At 41.0% G+C, this 26,294-nt stretch overlaps 2 protein-coding genes and 1 long non-coding RNA gene across 19 annotated transcripts in view; 1 reads left to right on the forward strand and 2 right to left on the reverse strand.

Moving 5' to 3' along the window:
- LOC115582856 (filamin-B-like) overlaps positions 1-18,239 on the reverse strand; it is a 68,687-nt gene extending 50,448 nt beyond the window's left edge. The window contains exon 1 of one of the 2 annotated variants that reach the window (XM_030419078.1): positions 17,784-18,239. In XM_030419078.1, the coding sequence (XP_030274938.1) occupies positions 17,784-18,075 (292 nt within the window). In that variant the 5' untranslated portion in view covers positions 18,076-18,239. The remainder of the gene's footprint in view (positions 1-17,783) is intronic. The other variant, XM_030419077.1, reaches the window with a different exon arrangement.
- On the forward strand, positions 16,632-19,051 carry LOC115582870 (uncharacterized). Its single transcript, XR_003984265.1, has 2 exons — positions 16,632-16,840; positions 17,714-19,051. It is a non-coding gene; the product is annotated as an uncharacterized LOC115582870 (long non-coding RNA).
- A 2,148-nt stretch (positions 19,052-21,199) lies between these two features.
- slmapa (sarcolemma associated protein a) overlaps positions 21,200-26,294 on the reverse strand; it is a 60,480-nt gene continuing 55,385 nt past the window's right edge. For all 16 annotated transcript variants that reach the window (XM_030419185.1, XM_030419191.1, XM_030419190.1 and 13 more), the window contains one exon: positions 21,200-24,756. In XM_030419185.1, the coding sequence (XP_030275045.1) occupies positions 24,661-24,756 (96 nt within the window). In that variant the 3' untranslated portion in view covers positions 21,200-24,660. The remainder of the gene's footprint in view (positions 24,757-26,294) is intronic.

Below are 26,294 nucleotides of genomic sequence, written 5' to 3' on the forward strand. Positions count from 1 at the left end.
AGCTTAATAAGAGTCACATGAGTCATGCAGCAGCAGCTCAGAGGGGGCGATCCCACCGAGAAAAGCCCAGATTACAGACACAGTGAAGGAGGCAAGAGGCTTTCAATGTCTTTGATTCGGTTAATGAGGGGCGAGCGAGATATACAGCGTGTGTCATTCTGTCTCGCTCTCGCTTTAATCTGGTCACTGGTTGGACTCAAACAGCTGCAGAGATGAAGCGAGAGGGATCAAAGAGGAAGAAAAACTCGCTCTCATGTGTTGCAGACTCATTCACAAGGAATCAAAGAAGTGAACAAACCAAGAAAAAACTAAAAAAAAAGGTCGAATGATAAAAACTGGAGAGTGTCCAGTGTTTGTTGAAGAGCTTCTAGGAACAGACAGGGAAACCTTGGCAGAGGATTTCGGGCCGAGAACGGCCTCGAAAGGGGGGTCAGGAGTTCAGTAGATGTGGTGCCAGACCTCATTCAGCCCCGAATGTGATTCTGAAATCTGAGCAACAGATTCTTTTATGATTGAGATAGAATTTGAAACCCACTGTGGTCCACTGCGTTTGAGTGATTAGTCGGATAATTGATTACTCAATTAGAAGATTAGAAGCCAACTACTTTGGTATTCAATTATTTGTTCCAGACATTTTTCGAGCCAATATGTCGAACATTTGCCGGTTCCATCTTCTTTAATGTGAGGACTTTTTCTGCTTTTCTTTGTTAACAGTGACAGTAAATGCACAGTCATTGGTTTTTGGACCGTTTTGGACAAAAAAAAAAAAAAAGTATTTTAAAGGCAAAATAATTGTTCAATTATGAAAATAATCTGAAGATTATTCGATAAAAAAAAAAATAATTAGCTGCAGCATTTTGGACTTGAGTAGTTTCAGAATGAAGCTTCAACAGGAACCAGGAAAGAAAATAAAAATTACACATCAAATAAATTTTTACTGCTGCGTACGTAATAAACCAGTTTCCGCTAGAAATACAGAGCTCGACAAAGTTTGATGCAAAGAAAGAGCAGAAGAAAGATGAAAACATGAGAACCACAAGAGAGCCGAGTATCCCTGTCATTAACACACACACACACACACACACACACACACACACATCTGGCATTACGTCTGCACACATAAACAGGACGCACACTGACAAACACGCTGCAGCATTTAGCCCTGCATGACCTCACCCTGCTGGTTCCCAGGTTATGATGTCATCAAAAAACCAGAGCGGCCATGTGGCGAGGAGGAAGAGGAGGATGAATAGAACAGAGGTGAGGCGATAGTGATGGAGGGAACAAGTTCATCGAGGTGCGTTTAGGTAGAACAAAGAACATTTCAGCCGCCGTAAGAGTGCATTTATAGTCACTGAAGCTCCAAGAAAGCTTTTAAATAAACCCTGAGGTCGGTTTGTTTTATCAACTCTCATGCAAACATAAAAATGTATATTCCAAGATATAATATTTAACATTTCTGCGTCAAAGATCCAAGTTATGTACTTCGTTCAGTTGGGTAGTAACGTTATCCCAAATGTATCCAACAAATGTTCAAACCCAAAGAAATCTCATCATCCCACGTTGCCACTGTTGTTTTGATTCAAAGATGCCAAGTCACAGAAATTACATACTGTGTGTTTAAATATAAACTAGACTTCAGTTTCTCTCCCGTTTCAGTTCGTTCAGAAAGTGGAGGAACAGCTGAACACAACGAAACAGCAAACCAACTCGGCTTTGAGGATTTGTTGCATTTCTTTGATTTTTGTGCCTGTAAACTAAAAATCTTTGGTTTTGGATTGTTGGTCAGACAAAACCAGACGACTGACAACTTGGAACTTTTGGAAATTGTGAATGGTGATAAATACCTTGGATACCTTTCTTAAATCTACAGAGGGAGGGTGTCCTCCTTCACATAGTCCGGCATATTTCTACAGTAGCCCAGGATGGACAAACCAAACGCTGGCTCGAGAGAGGGACTTTTTAGGCTCCACCATAGAGAAGGATGAAACGAGGGGTTTTCAGTTGGTTGCAATCTGCAAACTTATCATTATAAGCCACTAAATTCTTGGTTTTTGATACAGTCTAAAATGACCAAATATGTGATTTAAATCAGGAATTATCCCAAAGAATAAACAAGTGTCACCAGGCAAATTGGTGCCCACCTTTTTTAGGACACTGGGGGATAAGAGACAACCCTCCGTGCCAAAAAAGCACTCAGGGTTCAACACCAAGATGTGAAGCAGAAGGCAGAACAAAGAGAAGAAGAAAGAGAGGAAGCGATGAAAAAAAGAGTGAGTAAGAAGAGCAGAGATGTTTGTAGCGGAGCCAGGCTGCAGGAGGTTTACCACGGTGATTATCACTGAACAATTCTCAGTTCACCACGACCACAACCACACACACAAACACACACACACACACACTTCAGCACCACAGGGTGTGTGTGTGTGTGTGAGTGTGTGTGTGTCAGTGTTGGGAAGCTGCAGTGTGGGGCTAGTTAAATGTAGAGGTTTGAGGTTTGTGTGTGTAAGCGAGTGACATAACAGTTTCTTTGTTGGAGTCAAACATCTCTGTCATCTTCATCATCAGTCAGATCATCATCATTAACCAAATATTTGAACAGTGACCGTCTGTAACTCAGCGTCACGTCTGCTCCGTCTCCAGCCAGACAACAGAGGCTGAACATTCCCGACATCAAAGACAGCAAAGCACAAGTACACAATGACACCAGAAACATGATGACAATAATTCAGCTTCACAAAGACGTGAACGTCTGCTGTGAGTCGACAGGACGGCTGGTCGTGACGAGGAAACAAAGAGAGGTGTGTGAGTGTGTCGGGATGTTGGACGGGGTTTTTTCAACTAGGTCGGGCACCTTAAAATGCATTTCTAGTGATGCTTAGAAATGTATAATATAACATTCCTATCCTATTACCATTAAAAGAACAAGAAGCATTAGAAGAAGAAGCAGAAGAAGCTTCTGAACTAAATACAATTAAAAGAAAATAAAAAAATGTATAGGACGAGGGGTAGAAACAAAAAAACGTCTTGCTCGAGTCCCAAGTTATGTAGGTTGGAATGACTGCACTGACATTATTATTAAAACATGAATAAATCACATCTAACTAGTATTCTCATCAGTGTGATCACAAATGAACAGGGAATCCTTTAAATGTTTCTCAAAGTGGACTTCAGTGACATTTGTTCCTCTGACAGCACAAAGCTGCAACATTTAGACCTGAAACCAACAAAGAAGCTTTCTCTGCAGTGTGTGTGTGTGTGCGCGTGTGTGTGTGTGTGTGTGAGAAAGTCTATATCCCTGCCACTCTCATGTTACCTTTTCTGCAGCGACACAGAGGCTCAGTGTGTTGTGTCTCTCACACACACTCTGCAGCCTTGTAACGTGGGACGAGAGCCGATAGGGCGAAAAGATAAACATGAAACTTTATTTCGATATTTACATAAAACATCTCGAAGGTCAAGATCAAACAGAAATAATCCTGACACGCAGCAATGAGAGTCTATTTTTCCGTCTTTGTGTGTTCAGCGCTGAGCTGCAGGACGTTATTGTCCGAGTAGGAAAGCTTCATTAATCGATGTCCAATCAGAGAGCGTCGGCTGACGTGTCCTCAAAAGCTGATTGGTCCAGAATGTGGTGCACCCTGTGTGTTCTTATCCTCCTCAGACTGAAGGCTCCTTCATGGTTTGGTCACACCTGAATGAGGCTTTTGGCAGAGTCACTTCATGTCTTCACTCGGCATCTCGTACATCGTTATTTTCAGGATAAGTTAAGCTGCTCAGAAATGGCACCAATTTGCATGCGAGTGATACGATGCATGTTCTGGAAAAACTCTGAGAATTAACACTGATTATAGCTGACTAAACTTAGAGAGTTATGTCTGTCTCTTTCAGCCACCTCTGCTTCCAGAAGTAGAAATCCTGTTCATCTTTTCCGCAGACAATAGTCGTGTTTCCATCATATCATGAAGCTTTGATAATAAAAAATGATGGTTGATGGAGACAGAAACACTTGATGGTGGGAGATCTGAAAAAGTTCTGACGCAGCGAACATGTCACATGACCGATGAGCCGTTTCTCCTCTGAGAGACGTAGAAGAAGACGACGAAGAAGAGGAAAGAAGAAGAAACTGGATGGAAACACAGTAGAAATGTGACTTGAGTGTGTTAGAAAATATCTGCTTCTCAAAATAGCACAGTGGCCAACAGCAAGAAGGTCCCAGTTTCCCGTCTCACTGGGGCCTTTTTGTGTGCAGGGTTTCCTCATGCTAGTCTGGTTTTCCCCACCACCACCAAAACATGCACATTAGGTTGATTCTCCAGCCCTTGAGCAAGGCACTGGCTCAGATCTGCTCCCACTGCTCCCTCGGGATGGGTTGAATGTAGAGTACCAGTTTCACCATGTGATATATTCTTCTTCTTCTTCTTCTTCTAAACTAAGATTAACAATGACTCCTGGCAAACTCAATATTCAGCCTTTTTTGACAGCTCTGATTCACGGCTCCGACTGGCCTTTTCTCCATGGCAACTGGCACAGAGGATTATGGGTACTGTAGCATTCTGAACCGTCCACTATTACGAACACATGATTTCAAATTATACTGGAATAACTGGTGGCCACAATATAACGCCTACAGCATTGTTACATCATCTGGGAGAGTCCCAGTGTTTGCATGTAGAGTAACATTGAGTATATGTTTCAAAAGAAAAATCGGAAACAGAACAATTAAATAAATCATCATTTTCCTACTCTATACACAGAGAATTGATGGTTGCCAACTGACATGTCTGTAAACATGTTTTCCAGCTTGAAATCTATTAAAAATGATGAACTATTCAGCTGTAATTATGTAATTATGAGGTTTATATGTACAAAGTAACCTAATATTTACCAAAATCCTCAGTTCACAGGAAGTCTTTGATGCACTGGATTAATGTTTGGGCCTCTGCAGGAAACATCAGCTCAACCCAATGATTTTTGTTGGTGTTCTCTGCACTGATGGTTTTAATGTGTCTGGACTCGAGCTCCATTTCTTCCAGTGTAAGTAACCTGAAGCAGTTTCTTCCTCGTCCCCCAAAAATGTGTTTTATGTTCCAACACCACAAGTCATGCTTCTTGAATTCCTCTAAAACCATCGTGGGGAATCAAAACATCGCAAGAAAAATGCCAAAAAGCTACCCAGGCCTGTTTACGAGGTTATACCTTCTCTATTTTTGTCCGTATCTGCGGGTGACGCGAGTCCCGATCTGGTTGTGATTATTGATGTGGTTGCAATTATGATGGCGGTTGCATCTCGACAGAAGCCGTAACCAGGGAGCTGAAGCTGAGAGTCTGGACTTTGAAACCACTTCTTTATCAGGGCGTTTCATGTTCATGTCCAAACCGTAACTTACGAGCTGCTGTGACAACGTATGCAATGAAAACCAAAGATCGGGAACAAAGGCCGGAGCCATAAATACGACAGCAGCTCTGATGTTTTCCCTCCTGGAGGAGTGAAACCGAAGAAGTGAAACACACGAAAGAAAAGAAAGACAGAACAGGAGTAGAAGAGCTATGAGGCTTGTGTGTGTGTGAGAGTGAGAACATGGCCAAGTCAAACACTCCTGCCCGCCATGACTTCCAGACGAGGGAGACCTTCGCATGTAAGAGCACATTAGAGTCTTTATGGCTCCAATTTCCAAAGGAAATGAAAGTGATTCTTGATCCTCCTCGTCTCTGCACTTCAGTTCACTGACATATTATTGTTTTAAGTTTTTTCCTCACTGTACTGTAAAATCTCTTCCAACAGATCGACACACTCTGTTAGACACGCACTCCGGACTGAAATATCTTATAACACCGTTTGACAGATGGCTGTGAAATTTTCATTCATTTACGGTCTCCGGGGGATTAATCCTCATGACTGTGGGGAACCTCGGATGCTGCCTCTCGTTCCATCGCGTTACCACTCTGGAGGTTTTGATGAAATGCCTCCATAATTGTTAAAGGGATTGCCATGAAATCTGGTCACACCAGGGCTGCAACTAATGATTACTTCCCCTGTCAAACAGTCTGTCAATTATTTCTGCAATGAATCGATCATCTGTTGAAAAGGCTGAAAAATGTCGATCAAGAGTTTCCCGAAGCCAAAGATGTCATCTTATAACGTCTACTTTCGCCAACAACTGAAAGATATTCGGTTTACTGTCAGAGGATTAAAGAAATCAGGGATACGGATCATTAGTAATCAAGGAGAATGATTGAACGATCATCATCATCACCATCAGGTCAACATGTCACCTTAGTTTATGCCCAAAAACCTTCAAAACTAATGATGTCCCATCAGCCTAACAAAGGACGTGAACATGGTTCAGCATGTTAGCATACTCGGCTCAAACTCTTTATGTCGCTGCCAACAAAACGCCAGCAGTGAAGCCACATCAGAACCAGAACCTTCCGTTCATGTTCACGTTCACGTTCATGTTCACGTTCATGTTTACTGTACAGTGCTTGGCTCTCCCATCCTTCATGTACGTAAATAAACAGTCAGAACGTCCACGCCATAACATTTAAATCCCGCAACAACCCCCGCAATCCACATAATAGTATCACTTTCAACCCACATAAACATACACCCAGTGCACTCACATGTAACAGAGCAGAGAGAGAAACATGGAGGTTCTTCGCCAGTGAGCAGCTTTCACTGAAATAAGTGGAGCGCCGTGTTCTCTTAACACATTCATGGTGTTCACAGTAGATCTGGGACTAACGGTTACTTCCATCGTTGACTGATCTGCTGATTATTGTCAGGTCTATTCAATCGTTAAAATGTCGATACATTTGTGAAAAATGCTCATCACAGTTTCCCAAAGTGACGTCTTCAAATTGCTTCTTTTGTCCAACCAACAGTCTAAAACCCAAAGACTCAGAATCAGCAAATCCTCACATTTAAGAAGCTGGTAATGGTAAATGTTTGTATTCTTTGCATGAAACCTTGAATATCAAAATACTTTATTTACTTTTGATCAATGAATCTCTGGTCATGTACTTCTATGTCCACCTTTCTGTGGACAAGAGAATGAATACGTCACTATTCAACAGATTTAATCTGGACCTTTGGGAAGGATCCTGGAAGCCTTTACAAGCCCGGACCTGTCGATGTTCACATCAACCTGAACTGTTGATTGTTTTCCAGGCTGCTGATTGGACGGCCATCTTATCGCCTCACGCTGCATTTGAACTCTCACACTGAAATCCTTAATTCTGCCGTCGCCTACGTCTCTTATCTCCCATCTTTCTCAAAAGAACCTGAACGCAGCATCAGGCAGCTCTGGATCATTGAAGCTATGTGACACTCCCTCTTCAGAACCACACCCCCTCTCCGGTGGACTCCAGCCAATCACTGGCTTTGTTTACAGGCGTTGCCAAGACAACAGGTGGAATGCACCTTACTCTGCTCGACCTTGACAATTTTCTGCTGTGTGTGTGTGTGTGTGTGTGTGTGTGTGTGTGTGTGTGTGTGTGTGTGTGTGTGTGTGTGTGTGTGTGTGTGTGTGTGTGAGTGAGAGAGCGAGTGTGTGTTTAGCCCATATACTGCTGTCCGTCTCTGAGATATAATCTATAAGGATGAAACTACTTCTTTATCAATTAAGAGACAATGTTAAGCTTTATATTCATGTACTTCACAGTTTCTGCATTCACTGATGTTTAAAGGGACAGTCAACCCAATATGCGAGAATGATATTTCGGCAAAACCACAAATAACTTAAAGCTGAAAGTTTTTTTATGTTGCTGCTTTCCGTTGTGGAAAGTTGAATTTTCTGTTTCTCTTTTAACACAATGCTGTGCTTATTCTCTGGTTAGGTTTTGGCACAAAAAAAAACCCCCACTTGGTTAGGGTTAGGAAAGCAACATGGTTTGGTTCAAATACTTGTTTTAGTTGCCACAATCACAGATAAATATGGCCAGACATCCCCTGAAAAATAGCCAGTTGTGGCCACCAGGAAACAGCCTTTAAATATTGCTGGGTGACCTTAAAAACACGTGCAAATATGCACTGTTGTGACTCAAACGGTGGTCAGACGTTTGCCAGCCTTGTAGGCGATCAGTCTGGGACAGCTGACCCCAAAATAAAAAGAACACATCATTTTCTGAAACAGTCACAACGATATAAATCACATCACACCAACTGATATTACTTTTGAATTAAGACTTTAAATTCAGGGTTGACCCACATTTTTAGAAGACTGTTTCTTCAATTATTATATTTTATTTCTTTTACTGTGATATGTTTTTATAACTTCTTTACACATGCAGACAGATAAAAATAGACAGAGTCATGGGTGAACTCAATTTTCCTGAAGGGGAAATTCATCTAGTTTCATTTATCTAGGCAAGTTTGAAAAACATGAAGACAAAAGCAGCCTTCAACAACACGACACGCACAAATCAACAGACACCATTAAACAGACAGAAACACAGCAGCATTAACATAAACAACAACAATGACTTCCCTTTTTAAAGAGCTAGTGTGTGACTGCTGCTACTGTCTGATGTTCCATCTCTTAACACAAAAACCACCATGAATAAAAAAAAATACAATCAACCTACACAACAACCAGACAGTTTGTGAGTGAAAGAAAACTCCCCGAAAAACAACGAGGAAACAATCAAAGTCATGACAGGTAAAATGACAACAGAAACGTACACGACAGAAACAGAAAGTCGAGTTTCGGGATAACATGAAACCAAACGTCCATCAGCTGTTCAGAGTTCAACGAGCCGAGCTGGACCGAGACTGCTGTTGACACACAGCGCCATGGCAACCGGGCGGCCGAAAGAGAAAGAGTGAAAGCGAGCGTGTGTGTGTGTGTGTGTGTGTGTGTGTGTGTGTGTGTGTGTGTGTGTGTGTGTGTGTGTGTGTTAGTTAATATGTCACAGACAAAGACAGGGTGACTCATGACCTGTCTGGATGTTAGCTGTGTCATTAAGAAGAGAAGGCTCGCAACGAATCAATATGTTCACGACCGTTGGGCTCGAGTGATATGAGGATACTCATCGTGTCACAATATAAAACTGTTTCCCATGGTCTTACTTCACATCTTTTATAAGATGTTATGTGTTCTTCTTCACTGCCCGGGTGCAGGCAGGAAATTTCGCATGAAGACAATACAAGAAAAGGTAGAGGACAGTTGACGTGACACAGAATGCGTCGTTCCAAACAGGAGAAGGACTCCGACACGCCAAGACAAAACAAGAACGTATGTTTGACGTTGTTATGGGTAAAAGAAAAAGGAAGACACCAACCAGATAACCCAACTCTGCCTCTACCCTAAATTTCAACAACTTTAACCTGTTAATTATGTTTTAAATTAATAAACTAGTCTTGAAAATATAATGTTGGTGTATCACTGTGTTGGTTAAGCGGACATGAAAGTTGAGAAGATGAGATTAAATTAAATATAATAAAAAGGTCAAAATTAAAGCAGTACAGGCAGAGATGTTGTGACATTTAGTCCCTTGAATTAGTAACATTCTCCTACATTTCTCATAATGCAACTCGGTAGTATATTTAATGAGACCTGTCCACGTCTTCCAAACCTACACCTGCAGTTTGTGATACACTTTCTTTGTCACCGTCATTAGAAAAGTGGCTGTAATCAATATATATCAGATGTAAAAACAATGTGACGATGTGGAACAGAGAGCAAAAAAACAAATCTTCTAATGAAGTTGAAATAAGCTTAATCACTCCTGCTTATTAAACATATAACAGATTTATTTTCTTCAGTGAAGAACTGTGGACTTTACTCTCAACGGCGACGCACCACTTCACCGCAAGCTATGTTACTGTTCAAAAACACAGCCTGGAGGCACCGCGTGTGTGTGTGTGTGTGTGTGTGTGTGTGTGTGTGTGTGTGTGTGTGTGTGTGTGTGTGTGTGTGAGTGTGAGAATGAGGTCACAGAGTTTAATTGATGGTACAACTGAAAGCGTCAGATCCCGTTGGGCCTGTTCTCATGTCTTCCCCTGCTTCCTCTCTGCATGCTTCATTGGACCTTGTTAAGCCTCGTGGTGATATTAGTTGCATTGTGGGTAATGCAGGCGCCAGGTTTTAAAAAGGAGGACGAATGCGTGGAATAAAAAGATGATATCTCTAGTTCGGCTGTATTGATTTTGAGTGTTAGAGGATCAATATGAGAGCAGTGGACTGCTTAAAAAAAAACCTGCCGCCTACATTACCCACAATGCAGCTTAATCGCTGAGTGACAATTTATCAGATTACATGCAGCTTCCTCTGGAGCCACCAAAGACTGTATTCTACTTTTTCACATGTACTCCACAAGACCTGTAAACACACTTTAATGAGCAATATTGGTGGAGTTGTCCTTTAATATCACATTAGAGAGAACAAATCTAAAATGTCATGTGCAACGTTGAGCCGGCAGCCTGTTTCTCTGACCAGGGGCCACAAAATTAATCAACACTGCTTCAAAGACATTGGAGCGGCACTCAGCACCTTCTCCATCTGATAATAACCGATTCATAAATTATAAAAAATCAGCACCTGTCAAACCGGCACAAACAGGCAGAAATTGTTCTTCAATTTCAGCGGTGATGCAACACAACACCTGTCTGCACAAGCGGAGAGCCAACACCCTTTTTATACAACACACACACACACACACACACACACACACACACACACACACACACACACACACACACACACACACACACACACTCACCTGGCACTCAACACCTTGGGCGACAACCATCCATACTGGCAGCTTAAACACAAACACACAGGCTTTTGCAATCTCAGCGTGATTAAGTGTCGATGTAAGTCTCCAAGAGTCTGCTGCTAAACACACACACACACACTTTTACAAAGTTAAGGTCAAACTAACAGACATGAAACTAAAACCATCTTCTGCTAACAAATGTGCTCCTGCAACATGATAGAACAACGGTTATCAAACAGAAACAGCAGAAGATGATGGACGAGGCTGATCCTCAGCTACAGTTACATCAGGAACAAACAGCTGGTGGATATGAAGCAGGGACCACACACACACACACACACACACACACACACACACACACACACACACACACACACACACACACACACACACACACACACACAAATACACACACACACACACACAATGCCACACCCATACACCCACGTGAACTATGGGTGTGTGAGCAGCTCCCTCAGATTACTCCCTCCTGAGGAGGATCAGATCAGACTTTCTTACTTTATTTAACCTAAATATTATTTCTCATCGTCTTAAAACATCTGAAAATAATTCACGCCGTTTCATCAGCTACTCTGAACCGGCGACATGCTGCTGATGTGCGCTCGCTTCTTTTTGAGGGTTTCGGAGACCACAGCTGTGAAATGTGGTCAGATAGATTTCATCTGCTCCGTCTGCGGGTTGTCGACAGTGTTTTTTTATGCAGCACAACCTCCACAAATCCAAAATGAGTTGAGGTTTAACAGGGAGTTAACCCCAAACACACGTAACCTCAGGACATGTATGTCTTTGGCAAAATAAACATATTTTAAAGCACTTTAAGAATGAATTTTATATGTTATACAACGGATAATTGCCACCCGATTTGCCTTCCTTATGTCCAGTCTCCGTAACTTACCATCGTAACATACTTTAAGGTCACCGTCATCTGCAGTCTACAGCAGTGGTCCACTCACCGTCCCCACAGCTGCAGTTCAGCCACTTTATCTATCAGCCAACTTGAAGACAGTTGTCCATCTCCCTACAAGTAGCTTCCTTTCTCTCGGCAGTCGTAGGCTCTTCTTGTCTCGTCATTGGGCCTTCTCCCATTTCCTTCGCAAAGTAGCTCTCTGAAGACGTTTGTTTTCCACTCATTTTAGCTAGCTTGAGGGCTTATTTTCTGAGTATGACGTGAATCAGGCCTTTATGGTCTAATAGCTGCTAAAAAACAACTACTAAGGAAAAGCAACAAGCAGAAGAGATTTGTTTGGGTCAAGAAACACAAGGAATGGACATAAGACCAGTGGAAGTCTGTGCTTTGGTCTGATGAGTCCAAATTTGAGATCTTTGGTTCCACCCGCCGTGTCTTTGTGTGTGAACAGGTGGTCTCTACATGCATGAAGCTGTGTCCAAACTTTTGACTGGCAGTGTATATTCTGTGTTTATAAGAACATCTGCCGATATATCGACATCAGCTCCCTAATATCAGCTTCAGCCCCGAAAATTCAGTACTGGTCAGAGAGATTCATCCAATACACAAACACGTTGTGGCAAAATATTAATCATTAATTAAATTAAATTAAATATTCAAAGGGGAATAAATAGTTCATCTTGCATGATAAAGTAAAGCCAAAGTCAACAATGACACAAGGATCAAATGTTGAGGATGACGTTCAAATCTCCCAGCAGACAGTGAAAGCAGCAGAGAGCGCAGGAACAAATCAGTCTGAAGATTCAAGGAAGCGGTGAAGAGAGGAAATGTACACTGCTCAATGAATTTAAATAAAAACATCATGAATCTAAATAAAACATCATGAATCTCCGAGTCTTTAACTCGACACATGTGCTGCTGACAATATTCCTCATCCTGTCTCCGTGTGAGTTACACACAAAAGCCGAGGGGCCTCCCTGAGGGGCCCCACGGCACGGCGAACCATTAACAAACGCACACAACTGAAAAGAAGACGATGAGTTACATCAGCAAACATCTCCTTCCCACGCTCTCCTTCTCTCTGTTTGTCTGTCGTGGAGGTGAGGTATCTGACAAACCGACGTTACCTGTGTAAACCTTCTGGATGCCCGCCACAGTGTGCAGCTTCAGATTCAGAGCTGCTGCACCGAACTATCAGTTCAACAAGATATTATGTTACAAACGACAACATGAGGCTTCTGAAACTAGTGAACATCACCTGTATGTGATAGGAGACACAACCTTCAGACGCCACGCTGTCTCATTAATGCTGTAAATATACCGCAAAACAACAGACTCCTCCTTTAAGTCTCAAGAAATACAAATACCAAATGTTTCATTCACATTTTCTTTAATAAACGACCCTTTATTGACGTTTTCTGATCCGTCTGGAGCTCTGAAAGCCGGTGCTGCCTCACTGTGTGTGTGTGTGTGTGTGTGTGTGTGTGTGTGTGTGTGTGTGTGTCTGTGTGTGTGTCTGTGTGTGTGTCTGTGTGTGTGTGTGTGTGTGTGTGTGTGTGTCCCACCCAGTCATTTCCTCCCTACTGTGGAAAATCAAACCTCCACAGTTTTACATCACCGAACACACTCCGGCCTCAGCTCCCAGCCATCACCAAACACCGAGCAGCTCCAGTGTCTCAGGACGGTTTCATGGTTTATTCAGAGGATTCAGTTTGTTCTGATTAAAGCAGAAAAGTCCGGAGTCTCTCAAAACAGACAACTCATGAGCCGAGGCTGTATTTGGACCTCTGGAGGATCAGTTTTTGCTTTAGTTTGACTTCTAATTATTTCATTTTGAGTTAAAGAACAAGTCAAAGATTACGTGAAAGGACGCGAAACAAGAATCATGGGCTCTCAAAAAGTTTTTCATCCCTCAACAAACAGAGCTCGTCTGACCACAGGCCTGAGGTGATGTCACGAAAAATGGCCCGAGATGTTTCCTACATAAACGACAGTGTGAAGGTGTGGTCTGCTCCATCAGCTTGTTGACGGAGCAGCTGACGGAGGAGAGTGGAGCTGCACAAACAGATATCTGCAGACCCGAGGCTGCGTTCACAGACCGCCGGGTCCTGAACTCCTCCTCTAGTTTGGTGGAAAACAAAAGAGATCATGGGCAGAGAGGGCGGACGCAGCTCGTCGTGCTTTGACACTTGCACTGGCGCAAAGAAGAAGAAGAAGAAGAAGAAGAAGAAGAAGAAGAAGAGTCACAAGTCTAGAATCAGATTAATTTACCACAGACTCGTTTACTACATCTGTGAATGATCGAAGGAATCTGTGTTTCCTTTTAATAATCAGAAAGATGGATATATAAGAATAAAATACCTTCAACAGAATCACTTCACATCCACTCTGTGGGGCTGAAACTAACAGCTCTCATTATCGATTCATCTGCGCATCATTAAGATTTTCCACAAAGACTTTTTCATTTAAAGAATAATAAATGACAAAGAAAAGCAGCAAATCCTCACATTTAACAAGCTGGAATCAGCAATGTTAAAGATTTTTGCTTTAAAAAAAAAAAAAAAAGGGGCGCTGTGTGGTTTTGGAGAAGAAATTCAAAACTTAGAATTTAAATATTTATAATATTAATGAGGCATTTTTTCCATAACTGAACAAACAAGCTGGTCTCAGAGGAAAATAAGCTCCCCAGAACACATGTTGCTTTGTAGAGCATCAAAACTTTCCCTTAAAAACTGTTTTTGGACGCAAACAAAACGAGTCCGACTTCTTAAATGCAACAGTGTTTTATGATGATACAGCAAAACAAAAAACCTCGGCTAAAATACGATTTCACCAGGAAAAATCTGCGCGTGCAAAAAATAAAGAAAGCCAAGAAGCTGATAGGACGATTTAAATCCTGTTTACACAAACAGTCATACAGTGGTGGAGACTCATCCGTCAACGGTCCACTTTGTTGGCAAATTCTGGTTTGCAGCAACAAAAAAGAGGCAGAAAAACAACATTGCGTACATTATTTTGCTCATAAAAACAATTTTGACGATGATGTCATCATTCAGTCGACTGATATTCGACCGTCTCAGACGAAAGTTGGCAGCTGTGAGAGAAATCAACAGTGTCGAGCCAAGAAATGTGGTCGTATATCAAACGCTATGATCTTAGATCAAGTTAGATAAGTTAGATCCAGTAATCACGACTTTAATTCAACTTTAATGAAGGATTCATGCAGCGACAGGTGATTCAGAGCTTTCAGGGCCAAAAACAAACAACATCAAAACTCCAAATGTTATTTCTGCGACGGCCGGTGATTGCAGACCAAGTAATCTGGATACATCAAGCGATTCAAGATTCAGTGAGACGTTTAAAGTCCCTGCACACGCGCAGACGTAGATACACAGTATTGGATGTTACGTCAGCAGCGTTTTTTTTATGTTTTTTGAAACAGCACCGGCTCGATAACAACAGCTTGTTTTCTGCTGAACGTATAAACAGCAGGACAGACGGATGATGTGAGCTGAGGACGTCTCTCTGCTCAGACTTCCTCTTTCCATTTTCCATTGTAGCTCTATGATTCAGCAGACGTTCATCACACAGTCTGACGCGCCTGAAACAAGATAATCACGCAGTCGGACGCAGACTGTGAACAAGACTTTGAACTCGAGTCTGACTGATTTTGGGGGCGATGTTAATTATATCGATGCACTGAAACAGTAAACTAAAGTGGGAACTTTATAATGAAGTATCTTTTCTGAGTTTTCATATCCATGTGTATCAGGTGACATATACGCTGATACTGATCTGTGATAGGCCGATATCAGCCAATGGTATTATATCGCTCCGAATATCTCCAGTGAATGTAACCAAATACCTTCCCTCAAGTACAGTTCAGAGGTAATTATACTGGAGTGTTTCCATTTTCTACCACTTCATACTTTCACTCTACGACATTTGAAAGGCAAATATTCTACTTTTACGCCTCTGTGATCATCAGGTTACTTTGCAGATGACTTGTATTTAAACATCAATTGGATTTAAAAGCCACAAATAAAGATATAGTCACACATTTTTTAAAAAATGTTTTGGATACTTTGGGTACATCTAATTTCAGATACTTTGAGCCTGTTTGTTTGGGTGACTTTAACTTTTACCAAAGTAATATTTCAACTCGGGGCACTTACGATCAGTGTTTAATCCCATTCAAAATGTATCAACTGATAACTGGAGACGCATACACTGTCTTATCAAATACAGCATATAACATAAAATACACAATACTGGAATGAGAAAATGTTATGTTATATTATTACATTTTAGCCATTTAATCACCTAAATAACGGATCTTGTTGGGTTGTCAGTTGTTAATAGCGACAGACGAGAGTTCGGTTATTAAAATTAAGTCATCATTTTGTGTTAATCATTCAAGAGATTGCTTAAAAAACATCCTTTATTTAACTCAAGTATGACTTTTGCGTACTTTGCTGAAGCCAACTCAAGAGGAACAAGTCCTCCATCACTTTCATTACAGCAGCTTCCCTCTGCTTTACTTTTAAAAAACTTCTTCTTTTGTTTGAATGAAGTTGTGAATGAAAAACACATGAAACTTCTCACAAACTTCGGGCACAGCAGCGACCCGGCACAGACACTGTTATCTGTAGAACAAATATTCATGAGAAAAATGACTGATAGCACAGTCGGCCCTGTGCAACCCGGGCGTGTGGAAGCCAAACAGCATTAATTAAAATCATCTGTGTACTAATTGTGTTTGGACCTCAACAACAAGCAGCTTGTTAAATTGAAGTATGCAGCAGGTGGAGGCTCATCGCAGCTGACAAACCACATTAACAGCACGGTGTGTTTCAGGGGTTGGAGGGTGAAATACTTTCATGTTCGTACACAAACTGAGAGGCTTCAGCTCTCCACATGAAGCCGGGCTCATTACCACAGGTGTGTCTCCTCTCTGTGGGCGGCTGCTCATTAAAACACACTCTGCTGTTGTCATATAGACACTCTGCACCCACAACATGCCAGACCCCATCCAGAAATCTGTCAATTTAATCTCTGCTGTTGACAACATCATACATTTCATCAGTAATGAGTGCTGAACCAATCTGTGGTCTGACTGCTTCTCTAATTAATCCACACTTTAATGAAACTGAAAGTTTTGAGTGGTGATTTGGTTCTGGCTCTCCACATAAGGTGAGACACAAATACGATTATTTATTACAAAAAACTGGGTTGAATGTTGGTTTTGTGTATGCCGAACTGAAGATGAGTACATGCAAACTCTCAAGATATTCCATCACGTTCATTAAAATTATTTTAATGTCTAGCTTAGCGAGAATGCTTTAAATCACGGATTTCTTAAATGAAGTTTGGCACTGAGTTTCCGTCACGCTGTACGTACAGGAGATAACGGAACCCAGACTGACTCAAATCAGAACAAATCACATTTAAAGTTTAATTCAAGTGCCATCATGTCTTCTACCAGGCAGTAAACTCTCATCAACAGGCTGATTCGGGTCAACATTGTGAAATGTGGGAAACTTTCACACAATAAAAAGGAAAACTGTAGGGATTGAACTTTGGTCTCTGGTCACAGCACATGGCCATTATTGTGAAACACAAGTACGTTCAGAAACGTCCTGGATTGCCATTTATTTTAACTCAATCAAAAGCATCAACTTCATTAAAATATCAACTTTTAAAAGAGGTTTTCTTCTTGATTCCCTGCGCAGCCTGACACCTAGCTAAACGCAGCCAGGTGGGCGGCAGCGACGGCGTGACCCACTCACAAAACCTCAGATTTCAACAAGGAACGTAGTTTCTCAGTGTGTTACATGTATGCCGAATTGAAAAGTGAATCCAACTGGTTCAGGATAACCAATTTTTAATAACGTATAATATGTATGTACATGTGGGAAATGAATTTGAGTTAAAAATGTTAGATTATTAAAGGCAGTTCGTGCTTTCCAGGATAGAAAACGGGGAATGTTGGGGCTGTAAAACTGGGAGGAAAAACTTTACTGGGACGAGGAACATTTTTACTGTCATCATCCCTGTCGTGTGCAGTCACACAGCTTCTGTGGGTCTCTGGAGCTGGAGAGAAACTTCCAGACGAATGAATGGAGCCGTTACTCACCGATGGAGACCAGCTTGATGTTCTCCTTCTCCAGAAACTCCAGAGCCACCGACACGTTCTCCAGCTTCATCTGGCCGAAGTTGGGCCTCGTGTGGTACTTTTTGTACATCTTCTTCTGGCTCAGGACCTCCAGCAGGGCGATGAGCCTCAGCCCGTCGCCCAGGTCCAGCTGCAGGTCCGCGATCCGCTTGTTGACGCACTTCAGGTGCTCGTTGGTCCAGCGGGTGAAGGTGTTCTGTTGGATCTTCTTCCATGGGGCGTCCTCCGCCAGGTCCTTCTCTGTGGCCGGCATGTTTGAAACGGCTCTGCTCGGTGATAATCTGTGACGGTTCTGGTTCGGACTGTGGGGTTAAGTGTGACCGAGTGTCCGCTGAACGTGTTGTTTCCTCGGAGCCTGAAGGAGGTTTGAAGTTTTTCTCAACCTCACGGAGACTGACTGGCTGCTGAGGCGTTCATGTGCTGCTCTGAAAGCTCGGAATTTTCCACTTTCTTCTTTGTGGCCTAACAAAAAGTTGGCATCCTCAGTGTTGCATTACTGCCTCCCTCTGGATTTAATTCTCATCACCTGTAGCTCTCATGAAACTAGATACCTACACACTCTAACAGCTAACAAAATACTCATACAATGCTGTAAGAATACTAGATTACAAGCTGTGTTATAAAAGTTACCAATAAACAATACTTCACTGAACCCAGTAAACCAGTATCCTTCTATAGATTAAATTAAATTGTGCTCTAAAATAAAATTTGGCTTGGATTAGTAACTACTAATTAAAATTACACCATGAATACAATGAGTAAAAGTACAATATTTGCCTAAAAAATGTAGTCGAGTGGGAGTGTAAAGTACAAGTACCTCAAAATTGTACTTAAATGTACTCAGTTACATCCCAGCACTGCTTTTTACATTTAGTCAGAGTACCAAAGTACAAACCTCATCAAAAAATAATCAAATGCTCTCGAGACAAACGACTGAAGTTTAGTTTTCTGTGTGAATCAGCAGCTCTGTCACTGTCAGGCTGAATTATTGATCTGTTCTGTTATTTGCAGATTGATTGGTTGTTGTTTTTCGCCTTCTGACTCACACGATCAATAATGATAATGCACATTCACACGTGTATATAGGAACAGTGTACAGTATATTTATATTTTATTCTCTTTTTTTTCTCCCTCTTAGTTTATTCCTGCACACAGTTTGTTCCCTCGTGCTGCTCTGTCTAATGGATTGTCTTCACCAGAGGATCAATAAAGGATGATCTTATCTCACAGTTTGATGTGATCAGCTTCATATTTTATAGTTCAGACCTGAACAGTGAACAAAGTGAGTTTGTGCTTGTCTGAAGTCAGACTTTTTAATCCGATGTTCAGACAGCAACAACCCAACCCTGCACGACAAGTCTCAACACACACACACACACACACACACACACACACACACACACACACACACACACACACACACGCACGCACACACACGCCCTTCTGTGTGCTGATTGTGTAGTTTTGACTTTTCAGGGTAGAAGAAGAAGAACTCAAACTCTTTTAATTGTTGTATTCTATTCAAATTCCAAACAAAATTATGAGAGAAAGAGTCAAATTCTCTACTTTAAAAGATAATTCTATGAAACATCAGATTAAATTATGACCCTTTGAGTCAAAATGAATTTGTTTTATAAGGTTTAAGATAATTTATGACTTTTTATAGTTGCCGTAAATAGTCATAATCATGATTTTGACTTCGTAGCCTGTGCTCTTAATTCACAGTGTCATTTTTTATTTCTCCGCGCTTCATATTTCTTCCCCTCTTCTTTCATTTCCTGAAGAAGAGGAGCTCCCTTTGTCCCCACGAGCCTTTAAAAGTCAAACAACCTGCTGGCTTTAGTAAGATTCACTCCTCTGGTCACATTCAGAGATAAAAGATGATCTTTGACTTCAGGTTCTCATCATGTAATCTTAAATATCAAAGCATGAGAAAATATATTACAAAAGAACAAGGGTTAGGGGTCTTCATATTTTACTGTTTTGCTCTTTTTCCACATACATCCACTTTATTCTTAGATGACTATTTTTAAACCTTAGAGTGGTACGTAAGAATGAAAACCTTGTGTGAGACGTACTTTTCTGATTCAGCACCAGACTTTATGACAAACAGCCTCAGAGCTGCGAGCTTAGCGCTGATTCCTCCTGCGTGTTTCAACCGTCTCGTAAAGATGACCTCATGCTCCTGCTGGATGATTGATGCATGTTTGTCGTGTGAAGACATTCAGCTAACATCAGAGCGCGCGCACACACGCGCGCACACACACACACACACACACACACACACACACACACACAGGTCCAGGCCTGTTTAATGGTGTCCTCTTTCTTTCTTTCTTTCTCTGTGTGGAGATTAACTCAGAACTCTACTGCAGGTTTGAGGTACTTGTACTTGAGTATTTCCATTTAATGTGACTTTAAACTTCTACTTCACTACACCTCAGAGATTAATATTGTTCTTCCTACTTCACCACATTTCTGTGACAGCTACAGTCAAGTCTCCTCACAGCTCCAAAATTAATCTTTCATTTATCATCTTATCGCTGAAAAATAATCACAATCTTCCAGTTTCGATTGTATTTCTATTCCCTGTCGTGTTGAAGAGCTCAAACATCGGTCTTGGTTTTAGAGCTTTTTTTGAAGGCATCGCTCTCATCTCAGACTCTCCTCGGCCTCAGACAAAGACAGAACCACAGGAGCATCACTGCATGGAACAATTTATAACACACATAAGATGAAAAACATTTCATTCTAGGTGGAAGGTAAAACACGTAAAAGTGAGTGTTGAATAAAGACGGTTCCTTTGATTTCAGCTCCTTAGTGTTCAAGTGTTTGCTCGTAGAAATCAAAGTGAAATTCATGAAGACATTATACTTTAAGTGTGACATGCAGTGTGGGACTGGGTCCTGACTTTGTCTCGGTTTAGGTGGTCACGTCTGCCACAGATTCCCGGTTCCCTTATTTACACCCTTGACATAAAGTCGGGGGTGATCCGAGGCTATCAGTTTAAGATTCCAGCTTAAGAAATGGTGGAAATAACATCTTTTAAAATCAATGTGGGATCACAGAGCTTCTAAAGATTTGGACCACACCAGACGAGCTGCTTTTTTGGGGCCATTTTATAAGGTTTGTTTGTTTGTTTGTCACCATCTACTTCTGTATTTCAGGAGAGTGCTACACTGCTGTTTTGTTTTGAAGCACCAGAAATGTTTCAGGTGAAACTTCACCCAACTTTCCATCAGTGAGAAGGTGAAAAGATAATGACTGATTGTACGTTTTTGGGTGGACTTTCCCTTTAAACCCTGATTGAAGACCTTGATGTTTAACAGTTTAACTTTCAGCTCTGTGAATGAAAGAATGAGCACACAGGAAGCCGGTTTGGTGGGTCAGCTTGCTACAACTTTAATCCAAACATTGCTCTGCATATGCATCAATACATCATCATCATCATCTTCTTCATCGTACTGTCTCCTCTACATAGCTCCCTCTCATATCTCTAAACAATTTTAACAAAATAAGTCTAGTAGCACATCATTCAATAACATTTTATTTTACAATTCTCTCTCTGTACTGTAGTGTTTTTCTCTTTAAACATCAGGAATATTTGTTTGTATTTATTTATTTCATTTTCTTAAACACGGAGACAAGACAGAGTACACGGACGATGACAAACGCTGCACACGAGTCCAGAGTGTGAACCAACACACACACACACACACACACACACAGAAAACACACCTCGAAATACTTTAAAGGTCTGTTCAAAACATTTCGGCGCACGTCTGAAGCGTTTAGAGTTTGTCTGGAGAGAATCTGAAGTGAAGCTCGTTACTTCAGAGGATGGATGGTTAAAAACTCTCGTCATCTTTGTTCTTTTTGATGACCTTTAATATTGTGTTCGTTCTTAAAGATGGCGCCAGATTAAAGTTTGAGTTTTCCCTTAAAATTCACAGAGACGCGTGCTATCAGAACGATGGTAGAAATCAAAGATGGCTCATGTTAACGGACAGATTTTTGGCATCTGAACATTTTCAGTCATAAGACGAGGAGTCCGCTCACTTGATGAAATGACAAGTGAGCCGACTCTTGGTTGAAGAAGGTCAAGATTAGCACTTGAAAGCTCTGGAAAAAGCTACAGAAACGTGACAAAGTTCAGCTTCTCTCCACTCTTAACACTCTCAGACTTCTGACAGTCCAATAAACCAAGTGTGCGTTTGTGTGCGTCTATCAGAGAAAGTGTGTGTGAGTGTGTGTGTGTGGTTGTGCACGTTTGCCCGCACACATACACAAACTGTGGTGTTAGTTACATCAGAGGCACTTTGACCCCCTTTTTCTGTGTGAAATCAAAAGAAAGAAAAATAAAATCAGATTTTTATTTTAATAATAATTTGGCTTCAAGTTTTAACCCCCGTCCCAAGACTCCCCTGAAAAAACAAAACAAAAAAACCACAGAGAAAAACACCATGTTAGTCGTCCAACATGGCCGACTAAAACCAGAACAGAACAGAGCAGGATTTCCTGAAACCTGGAACACTTTCCAACAGAACCAGTTCCCGACGGGACAGATCGGATCACCGTTTGTGCTTCATTTGTTCTCCAACAGCCTCAATTCAGATTTAGTAGGAAGTCGATTTTCATGAAGCATCGACGCAGTATTGTAACGTGGATTTACTTTAGTGTTCTACTGAGAGAAAGAGAAAAAACTGATGTTGAGTCTGATGTGACTGACTGTGTAAAATGAAAATGTTTAATATAGAAAGGACTGTCAGGATTTAAAAAATATCCTTTGAATCATCAGAATTTTACTTAAAACCGAATTGGTCTAAATTACTTTGAACACACTGCAACCTCCAGCCAATCCATCTGAGAAGCAATTATTTATTTTAATATTTGGAAAAAAATATAATCAATACATTTTTTGAAGCCAAATTAACTTTTTACGTTTTGTTTGAATGATAGCAATAAAAAAATAAAATAAAAAAAAGTGATTGTTTGGACAAGACTGGTAGAAATGATATGGATTATTTTGTCACTTTCTTCTGAAATTTTACAACCTTAACAATCGATTACTTGAAAAATATCCTCTGCAGATTCAAATTGAACTGTGAAATAATTCCAAGCAGTGAGCTGAGGACAGACTGTTTGACTTTAAGATAAAATTCTGCCTCAAATTGGCTATTTTTCAGTTAGTTTTACGATCATTTCATTAAACACTTCAACACTTTTAAAAAGTAACACATAACAATTCACAATCCCAACAAACAGGGGGCAGCATATCACCAGAATAACTGCTAACTGATGCTAAATGTATTCTGTTTTGTGCAGTCGTGGTAAAATGTTTACATACACTTGTAAGGAAAATGTGCATCATGGCAGTCTTCAGTACCGAGGATTGGGTCGAGGGTGCAGCCGGGTGCTCCGACAGGACGCTGACCCCAAACACACATCGAAAGCCTCGATCAGGCTGGAACTGAGGTTTTGGAAACGGCTTTCAAAAGTCTCGACTTGAACGAGAACATCGAGAACACGTGGGCTGTGTGGGGAAACCGGTCCGGGCCAGGAAGCAAACAAATTTAGTTGGAATCGACAGATTCTGTGGTTAGAAATTCAGCCAGAAGCTTTCAGATGGCTATCAGAAGCACCTAATTCAGCTGAAAGTTGGTCGGGGGACATTAACCAAACTTATTTTCAAAAGACCAATAATAAATTCATTGCTGCACCAAACTTCACAAATGTTTCTATGACAGAGTATTTTTTTGTTCCTGCCTGAAAGCTGCCATGATTTACATGTTCTTTACAAGTGTGTGTAAACTTTTGACAGCGACTGAACGTCCATGACTGTTTCTACCGTTAGCTCAGTTAGCTCTAGTTAATTTATGAACGTTTGAACTAAGATTGTTACACGTTGCCTCTTTAACAACATGCACCATGTCGGCATATCATCAACTTGAATATTGAAGCTAGTAAAACCTGTATTTGGCAGATGGCCCATCGAAACAACAGCAGCTTAAGTTTTGGTAAAAGATGTGAGGGCCGTTCTCATTACAGTTTCTAATGTGCCTTAGTGGTGCAAATCACCAAACAAATAGTTCCCTGGCATTAAATTTGAGCAGTTATTATCTGGGAGTGAATGACATTGCTTTGAAAAAGCTGCACGGACAAATGACTTTTAGCAGAGACATTTTTAGGATGCAGGTGAAAGCAGAAGATTTGAATTATGAAAATTACAGCTGAATGTGGAGGTGGTTTGAGAGCAGGACGAGCACGTTTCTCAGTACAGACACTGAGGAGTTATTCTTCAGTGGTGAAGGTGAAACAAACGGACTGCAGCCCAGTCAGTCAGTCTGCTAACAGATTCCAAAAGCCGATTAAATCCGTCAATACTTTTGGAGATGCTCCTTCAGCAAACAACACACTGGCCTGTTTTCAGTGATGAACGTCGATCGCGTTCCCCGACTGGACTGAAGCTGCTGGAAAGTGTTTTTGTTCGACTCCATCCCGTCCGGGTACGATGGGACGGGTGTGAACGTCAAGATTGGCCTGCTGGAGAACGTTTTGTTACCCAGAAATCAGCAGAGAGACAAAACCAAAAAAAAAAAAGCCCCCACCACAGCCGAGAGAGAGCCGAGAATAAAAACAAATCTCTCCGCCGCAGAAAAATAAAACACACAAAAACAAAATAAACCAAGAAGCATCTGAATCCTCTGTAGAAACCACAACCTTTATATTCCCTCTACAATTATGTACAATTAGACTTTATACAAGTAAAGCAGTGATGCTCTCCTCACAGCGCTCTGTGTGTGTGTGTGTGTGTGTGTGTGTGGTGTTTGTGTGTGTCCTAGGTGGAGCTGCTCTTGGAGAGGTTGGGGTAGAGGACGGCTGCCGTCACGGCGACCATCACTGCGATGACCGGCATCCAGGGGCTCCAGCCGCTCTGCCCGAGAGAGACGATCACACAGACACGACAAACAGAAAGAGAAATCCTGTTAGTTGCGTCGTCAAGTCTGAACTTCAGGCCTCAAACTGACTGAAACCAGGAAAGAGAGAAGGAAGAAAGAAGAAGAGGAGCAAAGAGAGAGAGAGACAAAGACAAAGAGGGAGAGAGAGAAAAGAGGACTGCAGAAAATAGAAGAAAAAAAAAGCCAAGCCAGAGTCCAAAAGATTCTACTTTTTTACATTTTGATCACAAGAGTTATTTATCTCATCAGGAAGTTATTGAGGAGGGTGCGCACATTAATCAATACCAGGGCGGCTCGGTTACAGTTTGTAACTGTCCGCACGCTCCTGAAAACTGACAACCATAAAAATCCTAATTCATGGCAATCGTTAATCATCGATTCATCGTTATCGTCTCAATCCTCAAGAATGTCAGACCGCTCTTAAATCTGAATAAAATACTTGACATTTGATCTCTAAAACACAGCGAACAGATTTATTTCCACCGTTTTTTTTCCAGAGGTTTGCTGCTCTCACACAAAAAGCTGATTATCAGCAGAATGGAAGAAGAGTCGCTTCTCTTCCTGGAGGTATCGCAAATTACATTTCTGTTTGACGTGATAATGGAGATAATAATAAGTTGGTTTTGTTTAAAGAACCGTAAGTGTTTGTTTACAGATATACTCACATGAGTCTGAACTGATACGAGTGAATGAGCCAGAAAAACTAGAAACTAAAAAAACAAACATTTTGGTTAACTAAACAGCTCTGAGTGCGAATGTTTATTGAGGCTGGGATGTCGACACGATTGAGTCGTCTGCCTTCGCAAAGTGTTGTGTTTGTATTGTGATGCTTATTCTGAACTTTTTAATCTTGCTCCTGATGAATATCCCCATATCATAATAACAGAAAAACTAATAAATCTAATAACCCATTAAATTTAATTAAAAGTGAACTAAAATGAGCAAGCTCACTCTGAACTATATTGACTTAAAAACCCACTGACTTCGAATGGGACAAAATAAAATTTTCACGTTGCGATTATCCCCGCCAAAATAAAGTTTTATCCCAATAATCATCAAAACCTGCTTGAAACTCTTAAAATGGCACAAAAGCATACTGGATTCATGTAATGTTACATTTTGTTAAACGTCACGGATGGAAAATCTTGTGGAAAATCAAAATAAATCGACAAATCAATTCAGGCCTGTATTTTGTCATTCATTTGATACATTTTACTCAAGAATGTCCCGATAATGAAAATTTACAACAAAATTATCTGTGCTGAGTGTTTTTAATCTTAACTTTGATCAAATCTTATATTGTCCGATCCCCGGTGACGAGTGTTTAGGTTTCAGCTTTCTTGGCGCTTCATGAACATCCATCTAAACATCTGCATCTTCCACAACACTGATCACAGACTAATAAATAAACAAGGTCTAAATCTGTGTAGCCACTTTTTATCAGCAAGGCCTGCGACATGTTAAATAAAAATAAGTCAGCAGCAAATAAAATCTATATATGATTTTCTAATGT

This window comes from Sparus aurata, chromosome 6 (genome assembly GCF_900880675.1).
Source record: "Sparus aurata chromosome 6, fSpaAur1.1, whole genome shotgun sequence".
NCBI lineage: Eukaryota > Metazoa > Chordata > Actinopteri > Spariformes > Sparidae > Sparus > Sparus aurata.